This window comes from Myxine glutinosa, chromosome 10, assembly GCF_964187855.1.
Source record: "Myxine glutinosa chromosome 10, kmMyxGlut1.1, whole genome shotgun sequence".
Classification (NCBI taxonomy): domain Eukaryota; kingdom Metazoa; phylum Chordata; class Myxini; order Myxiniformes; family Myxinidae; genus Myxine; species Myxine glutinosa.
In genome coordinates this window covers 73,817,585-73,842,121 of record NC_136270.1, presented here as the reverse complement: position 1 = coordinate 73,842,121, position 24,537 = coordinate 73,817,585, and the positions used below count along the sequence as shown (strand labels likewise).

General features: G+C 41.5%; 2 protein-coding genes across 3 annotated transcripts in view; one reads left to right on the top strand and one right to left on the bottom strand.

Moving 5' to 3' along the window:
* MOB4 (MOB family member 4, phocein) overlaps window positions 1-24,537 on the top strand; it is a 456,882-nt gene that overhangs the window by 307,980 nt on the left and 124,365 nt on the right. The gene's annotated exons all lie outside the window — the stretch shown is intronic.
* LOC137414026 (insulin-like growth factor 2 mRNA-binding protein 1) overlaps window positions 1-24,537 on the bottom strand; it is an 82,556-nt gene that overhangs the window by 54,142 nt on the left and 3,877 nt on the right. For both annotated transcript variants that reach the window (XM_078785774.1, XM_078785773.1), the window contains exons 2-4: window positions 14,467-14,646; window positions 12,601-12,661; window positions 9,534-9,582 (exon numbers count right to left, since the gene is read on the bottom strand). In XM_078785774.1, coding sequence (XP_078641900.1) covers window positions 9,534-9,582; window positions 12,601-12,661; window positions 14,467-14,644 — 288 coding nt within the window. In that variant the 5' untranslated portion in view covers window positions 14,645-14,646. The remainder of the gene's footprint in view (window positions 1-9,533; window positions 9,583-12,600; window positions 12,662-14,466; window positions 14,647-24,537) is intronic.

Here is a 24,537-nt window from a genome sequence, read left to right as displayed (position 1 = left end):
CCCCAATCCAAAACCATGACCTTTTCTGGCCTCACTAACCTGGATGTCTGTCTCACGTTACGTCCTAATCTGTTCAGTGTACTCGCTCCTCCACGAGCCTCGAAAATATATACAAATACATTACATGTCCATGCACATGTGAAATACAGGGCGTCCACAAAGTCACACATCATAGGCAAAACATATATTTGTAAGGTTGGCTACATGAGGTGTTCGAAATGTGCCCCACCAATCTCAAAACATGTTTATAAATGGAAAAAAAACATGTTTTCTTTTTTTGTAATACATGTTTTGTAAAAAGAAAAAGAAAAAAAGAAGAAATACATTAAAAAATAAATACATTCGATAAATTAAATTATTTCCTATTATGCACGACTTTGTGGACACCCTGTAGTTTGTTTACAAATCCTGTATTTGCACATTATTCAACCTTTTAAAGTTTTTATTTAAAAAAAATTATTTTAATTAAAAACGTCAAATGTACACCAGAGGCCAGAAGCTTAAGGCGTAAAGCCTGAGGCCTGCAAGTAGCAACCAAAATTCCAATTGTCAGTTTACAATTGTGGGTGGAGGCGGGCCAGCTGTCCAACCAATGTGCAGAAAGAGAAAAAGATGGAGAAATCCGGCTACTTTAATATATAGATGATAGACGTGCACAGGTGTGCAGAAGAATCAACAAGCGATATGCCCCAGTCTGTGTCCAGGTAACAGCAAATCGTGTGCGTGAAAGTGTCATGATGTTAGGTGGTATTGCCGACACCTTTCACACCAACTTCATCCGTATCCATGGCAATCTAACGACAGATCAATGCATTACAGTAATGAGATATTATGGCAACACGTGTTGCCTTCCCTTCAACATGGTCCATGAAAATCTTCATGCACAATAATACTCCTGCTCACAACCATCACAGGGAAATTTGAACAAGGAACATTCTGCTCAATGCCAGCATTAATGTCATGACACCGTGGTCTGCCATCTCACCCGATATAATATAGTTCAATGAAACATCTTTGGGATATCATTGAGCGTTATGTTTGAACCTTGCCAAGACAGCCACAGACTCTGAGCTGGAACAGGAGCTGATTCGGGCATGGAATGCCATTCTCTAGGTCAACGCTACGATGATGCAATGCAGTGATTGCTGCCAGAGGTTGACATACCTGGTATTGACATTTATTTCCACTTTGGATCCCAAAGTGGAACATTTGCTACAACACAGCATTACGTGATTGGATCACATTAAAATGACAATTATTCTGCTTTTTTCTGTCAGAGGTTTGCACCTCATCTGTGACCCATGACATTGCATAAATTAATCACAACATATGTTTGGTTTTTTTAATGGCAGATTATATTCCAACTATCCAAATTTATCATACCTATTACCTACTTTAATCCACACTTCGAGAAAATGGCTACCTTTTTGGCCAAAAATCACTGCCACTTTCAATACATATATCTTGACAGCTCATGCCAAATTCAGAACATCTTAAATGAGCACCCCAGGTAAAACAATCTTGCAGTTAATTTCAGAAAGAAAAATGTGGAACAGGACTTTGTTTTTACCTTTGAAGTTCTGGATTGAACCAAGGATCATAGAGGAATTACTCTATTTCAAATGCAATGCCAAGACAGAATGTGCATTAGTATAGTTTTTATATAAATTACAGCAACATTAAGAAAATGGAGAAATGAAGTTATCCCATAAACCTCGTGGTTGTACAATCTCCACCACTTACTCAGCAGCACGCGTTTTACCTGAATTTTCAAATACCTATGTATGTACACTACTGGTCAAAAGTTTTAGAACACCTCAATTTTTCCAGTTTTTATTGAAATTTACGCAGTTTAATGTCTCAATGTACTCTGAAATTAAGCATAGAAGAAATAAACAATTGGAGATTTAAAAAAAACAAATAATAGAATCATTTTGCTTAACAAAATTTAATTTAAATTTTTGACTCTGCAAAGTAGCCACCTTTTGCAGATATAACCGCAGAACACACCCGTGGCATTCTTTCTACAATGGAAATAAAATATTGTTCGGGAAGTTCTTCCGAACACTGTTACAGAAGTTCCCATAAATGTGTTGCACTTGTAGGTTGCTTTGCTTTCACCCTTCTGTCCAGTTCATCCCAAACCAGCTCGATGGGGTTTAAGTCCAAAGACTGTGCTGGCCATTCCATGATTTGAAGCCTACCGTCTTGTTCTTTTCCTCGAAGGTAGTTTTGACATATTGTCGGTCTTTCCTTTAGAGAAATTGCAAAGAAAGCCAAGGTGTCAGTGAGTACATTTTCCTACACCATCAAAAGGCACTTGGAAACTGGAGGAAACTCTGACAGGAAGAGGGCTGGCAGACCCAAAGCCACAACAGAATCGGAAGACAAGTTTCTGAGAGTCAACAGCTTGCGTGATAGGCGGCTCACAGGACAACAGCTTCAAGCACATCTTAACATTGGTCAAAGTAAGCAAGTCTCAGTTTCAACTGTGAAGAGAAGACTTCGAGCTGCAGCTTTGACAGGTCAAGCGGCAAGAAGAAAGCCATAGCTAAGATGGCAAAATAAGAAAAAGAGGCTTGCCTGGGCCATGAAGCACCGCCAGTGGACTATTGAAGACTGGAAGAAGGTCTTTTGGACCGAGGAATCAAAATTTGAAATCTTTGGTTCATCACACAGGGTTTTTGTACGCCGTCGAGTAGGCAAAAGGATGGTTCCTCAGTGTGTGACACCAGCTGTCAAACATGGAGGGGGAAGCGTGATTGTCTGGGGCTCTTTTGCTGGATCCAGAGTCGGCGACTTGCACAGAGTGACTGGCACCCTGAACCAAAAGGGCGACCACAGCATTTTGCAGCGCCATGGAATACCCTCTGGTATATGCCTAGTTGGTCAGGGGTTCATCCTACAGCAAGATAATGACCCTAAACACACCTCCAGGCTATGTCAAAACTACCTTCGAGGAAAAGAACAAGACGGTAGGCTTGAAATCATGGAATGGCCAGCACAGTCTCCAGACTTAAACCCCATCGAGCTGGTTTGGGATGAACTGGACAGAAGGGTGAAAGCAAAGCAACCTACAAGTGCAACACATTTGTGGGAACTTCTGCAACAGTGTTGGGAAGAACTTCCCGAACAATATTTGATTTCCATTGCAGAAAGAATGCCACGAGTGTGTTCTGCGGTTATATCTACAAAAGGTGGCTACTTTGCCGAGTCAAAAATTTAAATTAAATATTTGTTAAACAAAATGATTCTATGATTTCTTTTTTATCTCCAATTGTTGATTTGTTCTATGCTTAATTTCAGAGTACATTGAGACATTAAACAGCGTAAATTTCAATAAAAACTGGAAAAATTGAGGTGCTCTAAAACTTTTGACCGGTAGTGTATGTACTGTATATATACCATGTAACATCGGGTAAATACGGAGGTAACAAATGCGGAGCAAACTGAAGTAGCAGCGAAGTTTTACTTGTTCTCCACCCATTTTTTCAACGTTTTAGTTCTTGCATCTACATTTGATCAAGTATCAAGTATATAAACAAATATTACCACAAAAATGTCCTTGTAATTTATGGAAAAGTACATCGAGTTGTGCTTTTATCTTTCCTGCATTTGTAGTAATGTCCTACATGGACAGTTTCAGACTGGTCTGCTAATGTGGACAGTTTCAGACGAAACTTAAAAAGGTTGGGTGTGTGACAAGTATGGATCGATTAGATTTTGGTGAAGATCGGGATCTGGACAAATTTTTTAAGTGATTCTTCACCATTGAGAGATGGGGCCAAAACAGATATACAGCACGATATCTCAAAGAGGTTGTGGATGGGTTATGACAAAACTAAGCGATGAGTTGAGTCGGTGATAAGAACAAGCCGGTAAGATTTTGGTTCATGTCCGGATCCGGCCTCGCAGTGTGATACAAAACGAAAAATGCTCAACCTGCCGGGAAAATGCGCTCTGCCGAGTGCTGTTCTAGTTTTGCATGTTATGTATGTACAAGTTCCTTTATCAGCCTTCAATCAGTGTTAACCATATATATATATATATATATATCTTTAAGTCGCGGTTTAAGTATATATATATAGAGCCTGGTGTTGGCTTAGCGGTCAGGGTGCAGGCTTGGGATCCTAGGATCCTGGGTTCGAATCCCGGTCGATCGCTGAATTAACGCCAGGGGGGTTGACTCAGCCTGTCATCCTTCCGAGGTCGGCAAATTGAGTACCAGCTCGCTGAGATGAATGATCCCGGTGTGTACCCCGGTTTAGAATAGGTACACCGTATCCCTGCGCATCGTAAGAGCGTGACCAAGGGTTGGCGTCAGGAAGGGCATCCGGCCATAAAAACATTGCCTCAAACAGGGAACCATGATTGTCATGGGGCCCGGAAGGCTAACCCCCGCTCTGGTGGGGAAAATGGCCTTAAAACGATCATTCATTCATTCATATATATATATATATATTCACCTTGCTGGGAGCGATAAGCACCGCCTGCCACGCGGTAACGTTATCTCTGGTATCCACTCATCATATGGAGTCTCTGGTATCCACATCGGACCTGGTTGCGGTTGGGAGTTACTAATAATGGTATCTGTAATCTGGTTCTCCAACCTAATGAGCGGACAACATGACGTCATCGCCATGCACGTCCGCCTTTTTAAGGTGCTTATCGCTAATAACGTTACCGCGTGGCAGGCGGTGCTTATCGCTCCCAGCAAGGTGCAGCAGCAGCTGTATGGGACACCTTGCTGGCGGTTCTCCACTGATGATATGAAGGTCGCATAGTGACTGATATAAAAACCGAAAGGGTCACAGAGTTACAAGTGTATGGAAAGCATCACTGCGTTGCCCTGATGAAGCCCCAACAAGGGCGAAACCAGGTCGGTAACTGTGAGTTTTGCATGCACTTGTGACAGTATCTGTATTTATAATCCGTAATGACGCACTGCTAGATGGTTCCTCTGGAACTTTGCAGGCAAGGCGGACGTGCATGGCGATGACGTCATGTTGTCCGCTCATTAGGTTGGAGAACCAGATTACAGATACCATTATTAGTAACTCCCAACCGCAACCAGGTCGACTCCATATGATGAGTGGATACCAGAGATAACGTTACCTGCGTGGCAGGCGGTGCTTATCGCTCCCAGCAAGGTGCAGCAGCAGCTGTATGGGACACCTTGCTGGCGGTTCTCCACTGATGATATGAAGGTCGCATAGTGACTGATATAGTATATATATATATATATGTGTATATATAGTCACGTGAAAAAGTAAGTACACCCCATGTAAAGTTTTGACTTTTTCGACATATTTCAACATACAGCTATTTGATCTTCATTTCAACAATATTGATAGATAAAGGTGATATAATATAACAAATATCATGAGACATTTACATTTGGTAGTCCATTGTATAATTGAAATAAACATAAATGCAAATTTCGCATGTGGAAAAAGTAAGTACACACCTACATTTATCACTACTTCAAATACCTAAAATTAGAATCAGGTGCACCAGCTCAGGTGCAAATGATTAGAACATCGTGAGAGAGGATCTTGGAGGAACTTGTCTTATTTAAACCTCAGACATTTAGTTTGGTTTGCTCTTTGTTGTTGAAGTGTGCGACGTCACCATGCCTAGATCAAAAGAGCTCTCTGAGGCCTTCAGAAAAAAGGTTATAGATGCCTACGAGTCTGGGAAGGGCTTTAAAAAGATCTCTAAACAATTACAAATCAATCATTCGACTGTCCGGAATATCATCGACAAGTAGAGAAGATTCCAAACAACTGCCAACTTGTTCAGGCCAGGCCGCCCAAGCAAGTTCAGCCCGAGAGCAGACCGCAAGATGCTGAAAGAAGTCTCTAAGAACCCCAGAATGTCATCATCACGGGACCTACAGGTAGCTCTTGCCACTGTTGATGTCAAAGTGCACGAGTCTACCATTCAAAAGAGGCTACACAAATTTGATCTACATGGGAGGTGTGCCAGGAGGAAACCTTTTCTGTCCAGAAAGAACATCAGGGCAAGACTAAAGTTTGCCAATGAACACCTAGGCAAAGACCAGCACTTCTGGAACAATGTGCTCTGGACAGATGAGTCAAAGGTAGAGCTATTTGGCCACAGTACCAGAAGACATGTTTGGCGAAAACCAAAGACAGCATTTGACCACAAGAACCTGATACCAACTGTAAAGCATGGTGGTGTAAATATTATGGTTTGGGGAAGCTTTGCTGCATCAGGGCCTGGGCAGCTCACCATCATAGAATCCACTATGAATTCTTCATTGTACCAGAGGGTGCTTGAGGATAATGTGAGGCCATCTGTCGGAAAGTTGAAGCTCAACCGAGGGTGGACCTTGCAACATGACAATGACCCTAAACATACCAGTAAATACACAAAGGAATGGCTGAAAAGAAAGAAATGGAGGGTTCTGGAATGGCCAAGTCAAAGCCCAGATCTAAATCCCATCGAGATGTTGTGGGGGGATTTGAAACGAGCTGTGCATGCAATAAACCCCTCACACATCGCACAGCTGAAAGAATTCTGCATGGGGGAGTGGGCAAAAATTTCTCCCAGTCGATGTCAGAGACTGGTAGACAGTTATTAGAAACGCCTACTTGAGGTTGTTTGTGCCAAAGGGGGCAATACCACCTATTAGAGCCAAGAGTGTAGTTACTTTTCCCACATGCGAAATTTGCATTTATATTTATTTAAATCATACAATGGACTACAAAATGTAAATGTTTTATGATATTTGTTATATTATATCACCTTTATCTATCAATATTGTTGAAATGAAGATCAAATAGCTGTATGTTGAAATATGTTGAAAAAGTCAAAACTTTACATGGGGTGTACTTACTTTTTCATGTGACTGTATAACAATATATATATAATTTTATTTTTTTTTGATTTTTTTTTTAACCTCTTCACACAGCTTCTAATATTGGCTGCCTAAATGTATGTGCTGGCAATCCACATTGAGCATGGATGGGCTTCCAACCTAACTGTCAGTCTGCCACTGTTGTGGCGCAGTGTCAGCAGGTGCATTGCAACCTGAAAAATACCAACCGATGAAGACTTAGCTGTCCTGTCTGCATTTCAGTTTTGGATGAAATCCAACGACATTTCTCAGAGGCAGATCCTTGCCAAATTCCTTGTTTGGGGCAAGCTGTACAATTGGCATTTGATGCCGTACAGGTCGGCCTTGTTTTTTCAAAATATGAAATGGCCTTCTGCCAACATCTTATAATGATGTGCCAATCCATTTTTAATCAAAACGATTCAAATCTCATGAAAATACCTTATGGTCACGGACAAATTTACAAATATAAAAGGAAGTGTGTTGACATTCTCAGGCAATGGTTTCTGCCATAATCGTCGAAGGCAATGCATGTTAACAGGAGAAACACTAAGAGTACAGATAATATAATTTCTGCATAGATGGCTTTAACACAATGTATAGGCAAGTAAACATGTTACACATACAAAGTAGGGCAAAACTACACATTCAATTACACACCCACCTCCCAGTACCCCACACATTAATCTCCCTTTCGTTCAAACATTCTCAACCTTTTTATTTGTATAGAGTCGAGACTTGTTGGAGACACAACACAGAATGGCCCAGGACATAACAGAAGGGTTGAGGGACAAAATAGAGAGGGACTTAGGGATATGGGGAAGAGGTATAAGGGATGTGGGAAAGAATGAGTGCAACGGGAGGACAGGGAGTGAACAAGATGAATAAAACCACAAACTCGCAATCACAGAGATCGACGGAAAAAACTGGAACCCCGAAAATGTGGGCTTGGGGGAGAATTAATCGGGGTAGAAAAGATCATGGTTGTGGATGGGCCATGACCTGTGATGGTGGTGAGCAGCAGTCCTAAAGGTAAAAGCCCTGGAAGGAAGAATAAGATTGAAAAGTGAGTATGGTGGTTTCACAAGAGGGGAGGAAGGGCGGAGAGGAACGAATGAGTGGAGGTGAGCAGCGAGTCTGGATTTTGAGACTTTCACCAGAAAGGGGGTTTACTGGCAGACCTTTTCCTCTGGCCTTGGCTCTAACTCAACCATCCTCCCTTCTCCCTCATCTACATTTATTCAAGTTTATCTATATCTTTTTATACATCCATAGCCGAAAGCCACGGGCATTATGTTGTCGGGTAGCTCAGCACCCCTTTCGTTAACTACAATAACTTGCGAATCACTCAAGAGATTTCACACAACCTTGGTACAACTAAAGAATAATACAAAGAGGAGCTGTTTCAATTTCAAATTCAACAGGTCAAAGGTCAAGGGCACATGCCCTTTGAAAATCATTTTTCAGACAATAACGAGTTAGAAACATCTGATTTTGTCTCCTACTTTTCTCTCTCACTTGACCTTTAATTGAAATTAAACGTAAGTGAGTTGACATCCAACGTAGGCAGAGGCATATCCATTGGTGCATTTGCGATTTTTAAATTTTTTGTAAACATGGCCAAGGCTTCTAGAAGAGCTAGAACACATGAACGGATCAGAATGCAACAACAAAAGGAACAGCAGGAGGAGAGGTGGAAAATGCCAAAAGCAGGGCGGAGTGGGGAAAATAGACCAACGGTCAAACAAATGATGCAGGTAATGATGAGGGGTAGGGAAAATAACACAAGGGGTGGACAAGATGGATACAGAAGCAAATTTTAGAGATGGGTGCAGGGTGGTTTAACGGATGTAGAAAAGCTAATGGTTTGGGATGGGGGATGATTTGAGATGGTGATCAACAGGTGTATTGATGACATAAGGGAAGAATGAGCTTGACAAGAGTTTGGAAGGTGGTCCACATGCCGTGGGGAAAATAGAGGAACAAATGAGTGGAGGTGAGCAGTGGTTCTGGATTTAGGCAGTTTCACGAGGAGGGGGTTGATGGTGGACTACGTGCTTGATCCTACAGATATCTCCAGTGGGGGGAGGGGGGTGCAGGGAGGGAGGGGACAAAGCACAGAGAGAGTAGAGGGTGCAAGACCAGAAAGGGAGATCATGGCTGAGAGTGAAACCCAATAGTTTGAGTGACTGAACCCTTGAGAGGGTTGTTGAGAACATAGATGGGAGAGTTTGCGGTACGGTCCTTTCAGAGAGAGAGAGAGAGAGAGGGAGAGAGAGAGAGAGAGAGTTAAATTATATTTCCCGGTTTTAACATTAATCTCAGACTCGTGGTGGAGCCAATACAGAAATCACTGGTTAGACAAAATCAATTTTAGACCGCAGAGATTTAAACCTGAATTACAAGGACGTGAGTAGAAAAATGACAATACATCATCTGTGCAATGTATGGGGTTTGAACCTGGGCTCCACCAGCATGAGATTTGGGGATAAAGAGGAACACCAAGAGGTTTCTATATTACTGATGCTCATGAGAATAAAAATGTTTAAGAAAAACCTTAAAGTGAGGACTACAATATCAGAGCATGCAAAACGTTGTAATCAAGAGGAATTAGAAAAAGTGTTCATCATATCAATTGTGATCCATTCAAAGGCCAAGCATACGCACCCACCTCCCATCGGATTGAGCTTGGGATGTTCCACACCTGAATCTTCCGCAGACTGAAACATTTTAAACATTACTAATTTGCAGTTATTGCAATACCAAAGCATAAAAACCCATTTTGTCTTTCCTCTACATTGACAACTATAAGCCCCAATCCCCCACCCCCTCCAAAAATAAAATAAATATTAAAAAATCACATGGCGATGGTCAACAACAGCCTCAATTACTGAAATTCTACAAGCTATGCAATATCTACAATGGCGGATTATAATGCGAGCAAATGGGTCATTTGCTCCCGGCCCCAGATCTTGTCCGGCCCAAAAGAATTTGAGTGAACAAAATGTTTTTATGGATTTTCTCTTTTTAAAAACGAAAATAGCTGTCTGGACACAGGACATGGTCCAAACTTAGCAATCTGTTCTGTTCTGTATTATTAAATAACTATAAATCAGGGGTTCACATAACTGGGATGCAAGTACTCATGCCCGGTTAAAAAATCTAAATGCGAACTTCAAAGATGCTAAGAAAGTTCAAAAGCGTACTACCGCAACAGAGGTTTTTGATGGATGTTTTTCTCAGCTAGTGTAGGAAATATTCTTCCATGCTAATTCTGATATACAGTACTATACTGTGATTTCAAAATTTAAGTGTACAAAATAAAGTTTATAAATTGTGACACGATAATTAATAGATTCTATTATAACGTATGAGATTTTAAAAAATAGATCAAAGGAGAACACGTGAGCAAAGAGGAAGAAGAGGTTTTCTCAGCTGGTGTAGGTGAGATTCTTCCCTTGATATGCTGTGATTTCAGAATTTAAGTGTTTAAAATTAAGTTTATAAATAATAATTAATAACATAATAATTTGTTATGTTGCAAATTTATAACTTGAGATTTTAAAAATAGATCTAAGGAAAATGCGTCAGCAAGGAGGAAGAAGATGAGGTTCAGCAACGTCTGGAACGAAAAAAAAGTGCCTCGTCTGGAGAGCACATTCTGAGAGAGCACTTACAGAGGAATAAGAATGGGAATTTGCATACAAAACTGAGAGGTACTTTAAAAATAGTAGTGGCGCTTGGAAAAGCAGACAAGCACGCTCGAATCTGACCTATTTTTTTTGTGTGTACCAAACAATTTCTGCTGCTACTCAATGGAGACTAGGGTGGTCCAAAAAACATCGATCTCTCCGATTTTGATGCTCTACTGGATTATTGTTAGAAATGGTCTAAAACATTCACCCACCAAATATTTTCGCTCAATTCCATCTAGAAACTCATACACACTTCAATTGAAATATGGCGTTTTTCACCAAATTTGGCTAAATGAGAACAATCCAATAGCAACCTAGGTGGAAAAAGTACATGCACTATTGTACTAAGCCATTTTGTGGTTCATGACTTTTTGCATGCGCATTGCGCCTGTGAGTGTGAAATCATCATGGTCGAAACATGTTTGACAATGCTTGAAACATGTTTGAAACATGTTCATACATGTCTGACTCATGTTTCGACCATGAGGACTTCACAGGGGTATGTACCATCAATGACATTATTTAGGGAAAAAATATTTCTAAAGTCTTTGTAAGCCTCTCACCATGGACGATTTTCATTAAAATTGACCAAAATGACAAATTTATATGTTGAGTGTGTATGAGTTTATAGATGACTCAGATGCAAAATATTTTTTGGGTGAATGATTTAGACCATTTCTAACAATAATCCAATAGAGCATCAAAATCCAGATTAAAAACTGATTTTTTTGCATTTTTGGACCACCCTAATGGAGACCCCAATAAAAAAAATGTGTGAACCTCCGACTATAATCATAATTACTTTTACATTTTGTTTCAGAAAAAACTGATAAGATGATAAAAAGGTCCAAAGGAGGCACTTTGTACGGTGTGTTGACGGTGTGCTTGGTACAGTATGTACATCCCCGTGCGCACATCCCCACGTCGCGTGGGGGATGTACACACCACTTTTTGCTATCTATATTATAAAACAGGAGTGTCTGTTCATCCGTCCGTTCATCCATCCATCTCCAAACTACTCCCTCAGTTTTGGGGCTAGCCCTGCCCAACCTTCTGTGGAACGTTTTGGGGGTCCCAGTGGATGTTGTAAGGTAGGGAGGAGGTTTCAAAAATTCCTCAATAAAATTATGATTTTGAAATTGACTCCATACGGAGCTGCTCCCAAATCCAGAAATGACCAGATGACGACAATGGGCTGGTTTGATAATATCTCAATACAATTGTGATTTAACACAGTATTTTGATATAGTATTAATTTATGATTTGAATGATGCTGTTTGGAATGAAAATAGAAAAATTTAATTTAAATATGAATGAGGAAATGACGTGAAGGTTTCTACTTTGTAACCATGACATTCACAAATTCGCCATATGCAGATTCGCCATTGGCTGGGTATAGAACCATTCAGACAGAATACGTCCCCCCCCCCGTCCCCCCCCCCCCCCCCAAGTCCTTCACGAACCGGCTGTCCATGTCTGACGTTCGACTGAAAGTGGCACAATAATGTGGAATTCATTGGTTCCGTCGTTTAGCATTCACCGTTTCTGCATTTATGTTTGCTTTTGGTACCTCGCCAGGTGTTTTTACATTCCATTACAGTGTTTGTCTTATTGTCGATTATATATTGTTTAGATATTCGTCTTCGTAAGGAATTTTGTTTGAGAGTTTTCTGATGTGTTTGTTTTTTTCGAAGTCAGATGGTGTATGATTATATTTCAGTTTATTATGACTTGCAAAATCGAAGATTTTTCAAGTACTGTACACTGTACAGTATATTGGTCTGTTGCGTTTGTTATTCTGTCAGTCTGTCTGTCTCTGTCTGTCTGTACAGGTCACAATTATAAACCGATCGGAGGTAAGCCGAGGGGTGGGGAATGAAGGTGATGGGCGAGGGCAGGTGGAGAGGGTCGGGATTAGGGGAGCGCAGCACAGCAAAAGAGGAGGTGGGTGAGGTGCGCACCACAGTTGTGGTGGGTGAAGTAAATACAAACTACAAAAATAGTGTTGTTACAGCTCACGCACAAAAAAGGAAATTTGCTTACCGCAACCGTCTTTGCACCGAGTGTTCAAGGTACAGGACTACACCGTGCAATTTAACTTTCCCTGTGGAGGAAAAATATAAATTTGCTTCAATGTTGGACAAGAACTTATTAAATGTTACTACAGCAATTCCGTCAACACGTTAATGCATGAATAAAACATTGCTGATATATAATAAGTTTTAAGCTACAATGCATGGAGGCCTCGGGGGAGGGGGTGAGTAAGTGCGGTAGCTGTGGGGGTGGAATTAACGAGGGGAGGTGAAGGGCGAGCTGCAGGTCAGCGGAGGATGAGTGAGATGGGTGAGCAAGGGAGGAGAGCAAGGGGAGACTTTGGAGCAGGGGGTGAGCAAGGTGAGGGGCGGGGGAGGAGGATGAGCGAGGGGAAGAGGCGGTGGGTGAGCAGGGTGTGAGATAGGGGCTAGAGGGAGGAGGTGATTGGAGAGGTGCTAGGGGGGTGGTGGGTGAGAGATTGAGGAGGGGCCAGGAGGGAGGGAGAGACTGGAGGTGCCAGGGGTTTGGGGTGGGGATGGGGGGGGGGGGGAGTGGAGAGGTGCTGGGGTGGGGGTAGTGAAGAGGTGCTGGGGTTGGGGCAGTGGAGGTGCTGGGGCGGGGGCAGTGAAGAGGTGCTGGAGGGAGAGAGTGGAGAGGTGGTGGACGGGGGGAGGGAAGAGGGGAGGGGGTGTGGCAGGGGATGAGAGAGAAAAGAGGTGGTAGGGGTTGGGGGGGGAGTGTGAGAGAGAGAAAGGGCAGTGGGGGAGGGAGAGGCGATGGAAGGGGGGAGGAGGGAAGAGACGTGTGGGAGAGTGAGTAGAATGGGGAGGAAGAAAAGAGGTGCTTTAGGGAACAGGAGGAGTGGGAGGATGATGAGGGGCACAGGAGGGGATGGGAGGCTAACGAGGGGGAACTGGAGTGGGAGGACGACGAGGGGCACAGGAGGGGGTGGGAGGCGAATGAGGGGCACAGGAGGGGGTGGGAGGCGAATGAGGGGCACTGGAGTGGGAGGACGATGAGGGGCACGGGAGGAGAGGGAGGATGACGAGGGGCACGGGAGGAGAGGGAGGCTGACGAGGGGCACGGGAGGAGAGGGAGGGTGACGAGGGGCACAGGAGGGGTGGGAGGATGACGAGGGGCGCAGAAGGCATGGGAGGGCGACGAGGGGCACGGGAGGGGGTAGGAGGCTGACGAGGATCACAGGAGGGGTGGGAGGATGACGAGGAGCGCAGGAGGAATGGGAGGGCGACGAGGGGCACGGGAGGAGTGGGAGGCTGACGAGGGTCACAGGAAGAGTGGAAGGATGACGAGGGGCGCAGGAGGAATGGGAGGGAGACGAGGGGCACGGGGTGGAGATCTGAGGAGAGCGGTGGGAGAGATACGAAGAGAGCAGGTGTTGGGGTCAGCACTGCATGTGAGGAGAGGGCGTTTTGTGCGGTGAGCACCACACGCGAAGAAGGGGTGTGGGCTGGGTGGTTGGAGCAGCGTACGCGCGGAGGGGAATTGGTGTGGTTAGCAAGCACGGGGGGGGGGGGGGTGTGGGGCGTGGGGCGTGGGGAGTAGGGAGGTGTGGGGCGTGGGGCGTGGGGAGTAGGGAGGTGTGGGGCGTGAGAAGTGGGGAGCATCGCATGGCGAGAGAAAGCATTAGCTAAAGTTGTTGATGACGGCCGAGGTGGATCAGAAGATACAGTTTGGAATGAAAACAAGCAACTTATTGGGAGTTTGATTTTTCTGTGGTGGCTGATTCGACTCGGAATAATGTTGCCACAATGGTTAAATGCGATGCAAAAGGCCTATGTTGGCGCCGCGTTACCATGGTAACGGGAGCGTCCTTGACGTGTGCGTGTGGAGTTTGTGTGTTGGTGATACAAGTACCAGAAAATAGATGCAAGGCTCGCAGGGCCGTGTCGTTGTCCTGACAGTCCACAAATGCAAATCCTTTGCGGACGAGGGGCGAGTAACGCAGTGGGAGAGAATGTTCCTCAAATAACGCCTCAAGGTCAGCAGCTGTTGTCTGCGGGGCCAGGTTACCCAGGTAAAGGCGGCCAGACATGTCTTCGGGGGTGGGAATGCAAGGGCAGGATCGGACAAGGAGATAGACAAGGTGTGGAAAGGTAGGCAAGCGAGAGAATGGAAAGAGCACAGCTGAGAAGGAAGAGAGACAGATCACTTGTCTCGAACTGAGAATGAACGGTCGTTACGTGAACACAGAGCTCATCGGGATTAGTTATACACGCGGTGAGAGTTCTGTTAACCCGGTGATTACAAAGATTGGCAGGAAGGAGTGATTGGGAAGTACAGATGGGTGTGAGGACCGGCCTGCCAGAGAGAGCCGGTGCCGCCCGAAATAAAACACCACAAGAAAAATATATAAAATAAGCCAAACTCGACCTTCGATATACACAATACGTGCCGATACATTCCCAAATTCTAACCGTACGCCTGGGACTGGCGTGGCCATTCATTAAAGCACACCTGTTCAACCGGGGTAGGTTCAGTTACCATAGCAACGAGCTAGCGCAGGCCAAGCAAACTGTTCCTTATCAACGGTTCCGAATGGAGTGCTTGCTTGAGTGTTTAAGCTGCTTTGCGAGAGATCAACAAGAAACTCGGTAACTGAACCCACCACCTCAGTTTACCTCAATCCACCGACAACCTTCCTGACGTGCTGTTTACCAGCGGCGTACTCCTTTTTCTGGATCTACTTCTTCCTCCTCTAATCCTCTTCTTCTTTCAATGCTCATCAAAATTATATGATGCAAAAGTTAAAATTTTTCCGGGTAAATGTTCCGATCATTCCATCGATAAGGTTGGTATATATATATATATACATATATATATATATTATATATATATATATATATATATATATCTATATATATATATATATATATATATATATATATATATATATATATATATATATATATATATATATATAATGGTATCTGTAATCTGGTTCTCCAACCTAATGAGCGGACAACATGACGTCATCGCCATGCACGTCCGCCTTGGTCGGTAAATGTGAGTAACTGTGTAACTGTGAGTTTTGCATGCACTTGTGACAGTATCTGTATTTATAATCCATAATGACGCACTGCTAGATGGTTCCTCTGGAACTTTTCAGGCAAGGCGGACGTGCATGGCGATGACGTCATGTTGTCCGCTCATTAGGTTGGAGAACCAGATTACAGATACCATTATTAGTAACTCCCAACCGCAACCAGGTCGACTCCATATGATGAGTGGATACCAGAGATAACGTCACTGCGTGGCAGGCGGTGCTTATCGCTCCCAGCAAGGTGCAGCAGCAGCTGTATGGGACACCTTGCTGGCGGTTCTCCACTGATGATATGAAGGTCGCATAGTGACTGATATAGTATATATATATATACAGTATATATATATTATACAGTATATATATAGTATATATATATTATATATATATATATATATATATATATATATATATATATATATATATATATATATATATATATATAATTATATATAATTATACAGTATATATATATATAAGTATATAATATATATATATATATATATATATATATATATAATTATATATATATATATATATATATATATATATATATATATATATATATATAATTATATAATTATATATATATATACTGTATATATATATACTGTATGTATATATATATATATATATATATATATATATATATATATATTATATATATATATATATATATATATATATAATTATATAATTATATATATATATACTGTATATATATATACTGTATGTATATATATATATATATATATATATATATATAGGGTATATATATATATATATATATATATATATATATATATATATATATATATATATATATATACTATATATATATATATATACATATATGTCACAAAATAAATACTTCAACATAATTTGTGAGGTGTGTATTTTTGTTGGTAGTCATGGTAACATTTCATGAGAGGAGAACCAATGTTTGTCCAAACTGCTCTTAAATATTTTTGAAGTGACGTTGCATTTAGCACTAACTGAGGACGGCTATTCCATTTCTCAGCAATTACTCTCTTTAAACTAGATGGTATTTATAGAATACTTACCCTGCACAGTCAACTTGGTGCGAGCTAACTTTTCTGTTTTTGAAGGGTTTATTTATTTGATCCAATATGGCTGCCAAACCACGTGAGCGATGACATCATAAATTTATATTCTCTAATATAATTGTTACGTAGATCATGATCAAGAAATTTCAAACTGATCAGACGAAGCGTTGTCCCTGTCGAATTATGACGTCAAAATTAAGGCACCAATGACGTCATCGTTAACAACATTGTCTTAATCCCCATGCAGAGTTCTTTACAATGAACCACATTTCAATTTCCATGGGGCTGTTTCAGAGATATCGAGGTGCAAAAATTTTCCAAGATGGCGCCCGTACCACGTGACCTCTGACGTCATAATTGTCACTAAAATTTCTACAGGCGGAGGCCCTCCTTTGTTGAAAATTTCATGTCAATCGGACTAACAATTGCATAGAAAAAATATTCACTGATCGGATCAAGTGTTGAACTTGTCGAATTATGACATCATAATGAAGGTCCCGATGACATCATCATTAACATATTTAATTCCCCATGGGGAGTACTTAACAACACACCATGTTTAAACTTTTTCCATGGAGCAGTTTCGGAAATATAGAGGTGCAAATTTTTTCGGTTTTTCCAAGATGGCGCATGTACCACGTGACCTATGACGGCATAATTATCATAAAAAAAATTATACAGGGGGAGGCGCTCCGATGGTGAAAATTTCATGTCCATCGGATTAACAGTTGCACAGAATTTTTTTTTTTTCTTCCTCATCAGATCAAGCGTTGCACTTGTCGAGATGACGTCATAATGAAGACACCAATGACATCATCATTAACGTATCTTATTCCCTACGGGGAGTACTTGACAATGAGCCATGTTCCATTTTTTTCCATTGAGCGGTTTTGGAGATATGGAGGCGTAAATTTTTTCCAAGATGGCGCCCATATCACATGACATATGGCGTCATAATTGTGATTATAAAAGTTCGGCAGGCCTAGGCGCTCCAATGGTAAAATTTAGTGTCAATCGGACCAACGGTTGCCAAGAAAATGAATTTTTAAAATGCAGACGCACGCACGTACGTACATACGTCACACGTACGGACGCACCCGATCGCCTAACTCTGTTTCCGCTTCGCGAGCGCAGCGCAACAACTTTTCAATATGTCCTCTGGTTGCTTTCATATGTCGCTGGAAGTAATAAGTGCACGGGATCTGTGTTTAACTAAGCCTTCGATGATCTGGTAAACTTCAATCAGGTCTCCTCGTTGTCGGATCTGTAGTAGAGTTGGAGGGAAAACTTGTCCAGTTGTGTCTCTCCTCACTCCACCCGCGAGGTCACTCTAAGTTCTGGGACCAGCTCTAAGAGAGGACGAGCCATCGGGTTGAAGACTTTCCATGGTAACGCTGGAAATGGTCCTCTTGATAAGGCCCAACATCTGATTGGCCTTGTTGACAGAGACAAATGCGGCTGTGACAAGGCCCTTCCGTAATGACCTTGAGTGCGCTCCAAGTATTTATATATTTTGCCCTTTCGGCTTTCGTCTTCTTCCAATGCCGCTTCTTCTTCCTCCTTTCAGAATTGCAAGGATTATCGGGAAGCGACATAATTGTACACCGCACCTTTCCTATGCCGTCCCCAGGTGCTGCATAACGTCATTGCCGGGCACCGAAGGGGGCTCGGCAATGATGCACACTGAAAAGGAGTACTCAGTTTTCACTCTGGTTGTTTGTTTTCTTGTTTGTTTGTTTGGGCTAAGAAGCTGAAATTTCGGCACAGTAGTGAGCACGTCCTTTGTCAAAAACGTTTTTTTGTTTTTTGATTCATCAATTAATTGATGAGTTATTTAATTATTAGCGATTAATGAAGTACTTATTTAATTAATCAAATTTCCTTTCTCTTCTGACCATTAACTCAGGCACCTTTTGAGCTCGGAAGCGAATATTTGGACATGACAGTGACCAAGTGATGTGGCTATCATGGATATTTTTGATTTATTGATTCATCATTTAATCGATTAATTATTTATTGATTAATCAATTAATTATTTAATTTTTTATTAATGACTTATTTAATTAAATTTCTAAAAGATACATCTTCGGATGAAGCACTAGAGGTTTAGTTATGCTATTAGCCAATTGATTAAGAAAATATTTTGTGATAATCTTATTTTAATTATACAATTAATCAATCAATTATTGAACACCTCTCCCTCCCAATGCAGTCTCCATGAGCTGCACTGCGGTATTGCCGGGTGCCGGAGGCAATGCCGCGCTGTGGTATATTTAATTATTTGGCATGGGGGCGGTGTACTTTGAATGTATCTGTACTTATTTATTTTTCTCTTTTGTGTTTGCAGACATTTTCCTCACCATTTTTCATTCATTAAATTGAGTTGTATGTTATCGCATTCCCCTGATGGTTACTGTTAATTCATGCCAAGTTTCATTTTGTTATTTGTTTTTTTTCCGTGTATAAATTGAAAATTCGCTTCGATTATTATGAATCATTGACGGAATTTGGAAACATTCGTTTCAGCAAAATATACCAAACAATTGTGAGACTAATGTGTTATATATGTATTATAATTCCATTTCCGATTTTACTTTTTTTTTTCTTCATTACCTTGCTCGTGTGTTTGAAGGTTCCTGACAAAGGTTCCTTAAAGCGGTGTAGAAGGTCCTCTTCTCCGGTCGGTGGAAAACGCGTCACGACATTATCTTTAAAGGCAGAATGAGGGATGACGGTCATCGGGTTTCAATATAAAAGATAAAATAATTATTACCAAGAAAACGACAGATGCACCCAATAGCATGAACTACACCGCCACGGCCCACAGTTACTCCTAAAGAGAGCAATGTTTACAATGTTATTTTTGTACACCACTCCTTTCATATTCCATCTCCAGTGCTGCATGACGTCATCGGGGCCCGGCGATGACACGCTGAAAGGGAGTACTCAGTTTTCAGTCCGTTTGTTTGTCTGGGCGATAGCTCAGCCAGCCTTTGAGCTAGGAAATTGAAATTTGGGCACAATAGTGAGCAAGTGCTTTTACAAAAACAGTGTTTTTATTTCATCAACTAATTGATTAATTATTTAATTATTATCGATTTATTAAGTACTTATTTATTTTCTTTCTCTTCTGGGCAATATCTCAGGCAACGTTTGAGCTCGGAAACTGATATTTGGACATGGCAACCAAGTAATTGGACTGTAAAGGATATTTTTCATTTATTAATCAATTATTTATTTATTTAGTCAATTTTAATCGAGTAATTAATTATTTTTTCCCGATTAACTAACAATTTAATTAATTTTCAAAAAGTTACAGCTTCAGATGAAATACTGGTGGCTTATATATGCTATTAGCCAATTCATTAAGAAATTAATTCATGTAAGATTTTTTTTTTATTACATAATTAATCAATCAATTATTGTACACCTCTCCCTCCCAATACTGCCTCCATGTGCTGCACAGCGGCATCACTGGGCACCAAAGCACTGGCGATGCCACTTGCTGGAGGATATGTTATTTATTTATTTGGCATGGGGGGGGGGGGGGGGGAGGCAGTGTACTTTGAATGCACCTGTACTTGTTAACTTTACATTTGAATGCAAATGCTTGGTTTTAAAATCATTTATGCACAGATCGTTTATGGCCACAGGGTGCACTTTAGGAGTAACAAGAATGACTGCACGGTGGTTACAACCTGGAACAAAACCTGATAACGCCTAGAGGGCCAATTGGGAAACACATATTTAATGCGCTATTAAATAATTCTCAACTCGTCATGCATGTCACCCTCCGCCACGGTTATATCAGTGCGCTGATTTGTCAGTCATGGATTGTTTAACCCCAATATGGGGCCATTCAAAAATGACGTAACGCTATTTTTTAGGCTGGCGCATACCATGCGTGCTGACAGGCTTAATTAAACCTCACTAATAACACTGGCCAACAAGTATTGTCTGAGTAGGTAAGACACAAGATTATCTTTATTTGACACTGATTGGATTTTTCAGGGACCCTAATCCAAACAAAGCCAATGGAAATCTGATGCAACAAACCCTGGCAATGTATAATCAGCAGAGGCCAATTAGCTGCTAAAGTATTGAAATCCATGAAATTACATGGTATAAAATCAGCAGATTAGGCTTTCTGATCATCATTATCATCCTGGACATTCCCAGTCAAATAACTCCTCGGTGGGCGTTTCAGCTGTTCTCACAATTCTGACACAAATATCTGTGCAGGAAGTGGTATAGGAGCGACATGAATACAGTGCCATTTTGCATTTTCACATTTTACCTGCATAGTTGACTACGTACCTGCAACATCATTTCTGGGGCTGGATCTTGTGTCATCCACAGAACTGACAATTCATCACCTGTAACTCACGAGCCATGACTGACTGGAGAAGGAGCATTGATGGTGGGGGAGAGGGCTCGTCTGTGTATGGCAGGTTCATAGTTGACCCACAAAATATGTTGGTGCAGGGCATTCTTGAAGGTGACATGCACTATTCTCCTGGTGACGAAGCCAAGCAAAATACTCTATCGTGCATCATTCACGTCAGCCACCAAGTCTTGACCGTAAATAGCACAACCGAACATCTCCAACACAGCCTCCAATACAGGTTGCTATGTTTAAATCAGCCCCCAATTGTGTCAATCCTTGCAGGAAGTCTCACTTTTGTACATGATGGAAAATGTTTTCCTCTTACTTTTCCCATAAAACGAGCTTGTGGAGTCACACCCAGTTGGAGTATGAAACCCAATGAGATCTTGATTCACCCTATATCAATCACACGGGTGTGATTTTTGACAAATTGAAAAAAAAAAAAAAATGGTGGTATTTGCGAACTGACAGCAGTATCTGGACTTGGACTGTGAATGACAATATCACAATGACTGGAACTGGACGTACTTTGCATGGAGAATATGGGTGTCAACCTCCTCACGATCGCTCATGGGGGGTAAGGTGCTGACCTCAGGTGTTTGCTACCATTAGCACGCAAGAACACAGCAAACACCTCAGATACAAACTGTGAACCATTGTCTGAAACCAAGATCTCCGGAACACCATTGTTTGCAAGAATACTCTGCGGATGCTCCACCATGTTCTCTGTCGAGGTGGACTGCATTGTAGCTACTTCTGGCCACCTTGAGTAAGTGTCAATCACCACCAAAAACATGCGGCCCATGACTGGCCCCGCAAACTCTACTTGAACGCACTGCCACAACAACGACACACGTGAGGGATTATCAGCATCAGTTTGACACATATCACATGCTTTTACCGGTCCGCTCGATGTCCACATCAAGCCCAGGCCACCACAACAAACTCCTGGCTAAACTCTGTTTTGACCATACCCAAATGACCCTCATGCAACTTATTTAGACAGCACTGACGTAAAGAAGCAGGAATGACCACCCTCATGCCCCACATTACACAGCCTTGAGCTAAAGACAGCTCGGACGCATGCATACGGAGCATATTCTATTTATCCATATCTTAATACACGTCTTTTGTAATGACGTAATCCATCCCAGAATGCTTGTAGTCAGGTTCACTATGTTCTTTCGTTCAAAATTTTGGTAGATTAGCAAAACTATACATTTTTGGAATATTCAGAGCATGAGGAATCCAAAAATTAATGTTTACATTTGCGTAGACACCTTTGCGAAAATGACACTCAGGACAGTGATGAAGATCTGTAAAAGCATATTCCTGAACGGTATAGACCTCGTAGATCCTGTGTATAGGACTTATAGTTCAATCTGATACTACCTATAACTTCCTATAACAACCTATAACTTCAAAGGACTTGCAATATCATGTATTATGTAATACAGTTATATCACAAATATAAAGACAATGGTTTTCAATTACCTTTGTTTCTTGCTTTTCTATAATCCTGAGCACTATTTTGAGGCCTTTATTGGATTCCTTGACCCAGAAAACATAGGATTAGCATATTTAATTAAGTCTCTGGGTTGACTATAAGCCGAGATCGCGCAAAATATGTATTTTATGGCGGCCATTTTCAAAATCCAAAATGGCGGCCATGCAGGTGTCTGTGCAAATGCCAACATTGATTTTCAGATTCTCCATGCTCTGAAGATTACAAAAATGTACAGGTTTGCTAATCCCAAAATTTTGAAAGAAATTATATTTGTTAACATAGTGAACCTGGCTATCTTCATCACTGTCCTGAGTGTCATTTTCGCAAAGGTGTTTACGCAAATGTAAACATAAATTTTTGGATTCCTCATGCTCTGAATATTCCAAAAATGTATAGTTTTGCTAATCGACCAAAATTTGGAACGAAATTATATTTGTTAACATAGTGAACCTGACTATTGGTGCACATGCGCAGAAACCTCTAGACGCTGCAGTGCTCAGGGTACCATAAACTATTTAGTGTACACGAGAAAAGGATTGTTACCTAAAATGGCTCACAATACTTATAAAATAAACGAAAAACACTTGGAAAAGTACCTGAGCGAAAAGCTTGTCCCTCTGCCCACAACATAAGACTTGGAGAACTTTCTCAGGTCGCTGAACAGGCAGCTGCCATGGACTGCAAACTCCTGACCATGTGGGGCCAGTGCAAGGTTCGAGCGGAGGGGCATGTGCTGCGCAAACCCCATGACAGATCGCTACCTGTGCATGGAATTTGAAGTGGGAATGCCTCCTGCAAACATGGCAGGCTTGATGATTTATGGACCGATGCAATTGGAAAGATGATGCTGTGTCATTACCAAGTAACGGTAACCAACTCTCAGGCAAAGGACGTATTCGAAACATGAAAATACACAATGCCAGCTATATTTACGTTGGAGCTGGACGTATCAGGCAGACCTCCTTGAGGAAAACACCATATCTAGTTTGGGTGCCTTTGAATACCAATGGTAAGGACATACATCTAGGACAAGTGAATGTACAGGGTAAGTTTAAAATCACGATATATACGATTAATCATGTTGGGAGGGGGGAGTGTAGCTGAGAGGGCTATTATGAATACATTGTCTGGTTCTTGGTCGTTTTCTCCATATGCGGGTTTCAGAAGGTGGAACGGAGCCCTCCCCAGGTCTCGAAGTATCCACCTCCATTTTGTTTGTGTGTTTTCATATATCTACATCCACAGCTGCTCACTTGTATGGTATAGGAACTCAACAACTCTGTCTCATCCATGAATATTTCTCATTATTCCTATGTTCCTCAGCTCAATTTGCATCCAGGTACACCAGTTTGTTAAGCATTTTGAAGTTGCCACTTGTTTAATAAATGCTGAAAATTGTCAAAAAGACTTTCGCTGAAGATTTCGCACCAGCAAGGGCAGGTTAAAAGTGCCCGCAGAAACGGGTCATGAAAAACTCATCGCGCAAGGACCCGTTTGCAGTCATAATCAGAAAAATCCACAACCAGATCGAGTAAGAGACTTCCCTGGAAAAATACTTCACCGGGTCCAACTCTATTTCCAAGTGGTCATATTCCCTCGATGATCAGCTGATGAATAGAAAAACTTTTCTCCTAAAACCAGGCCAAAGAGGCGGGTGTTGGCTTAAGAGTTAAAGGTGGCTGCTTGAGATCTTAAGGTTCTGAGTTCCGTCCTCAGGTCGATCCTTCAACTTCAGATAGGTGTACAGAGAGGTACAGTCGTGGCCAAAAGTATTGGCACCCTTGCACATTTTTCAAATAACTCACAATTATCTCTAAAAATAAGTTGAAATTGACAAAAGTATTTGGTCTCCACAATTCCTTATTTTGCTGTTAATATGACAGAACTTTAGTTTTTGATTCAGAACTTAATATATCCTTTTAAATCA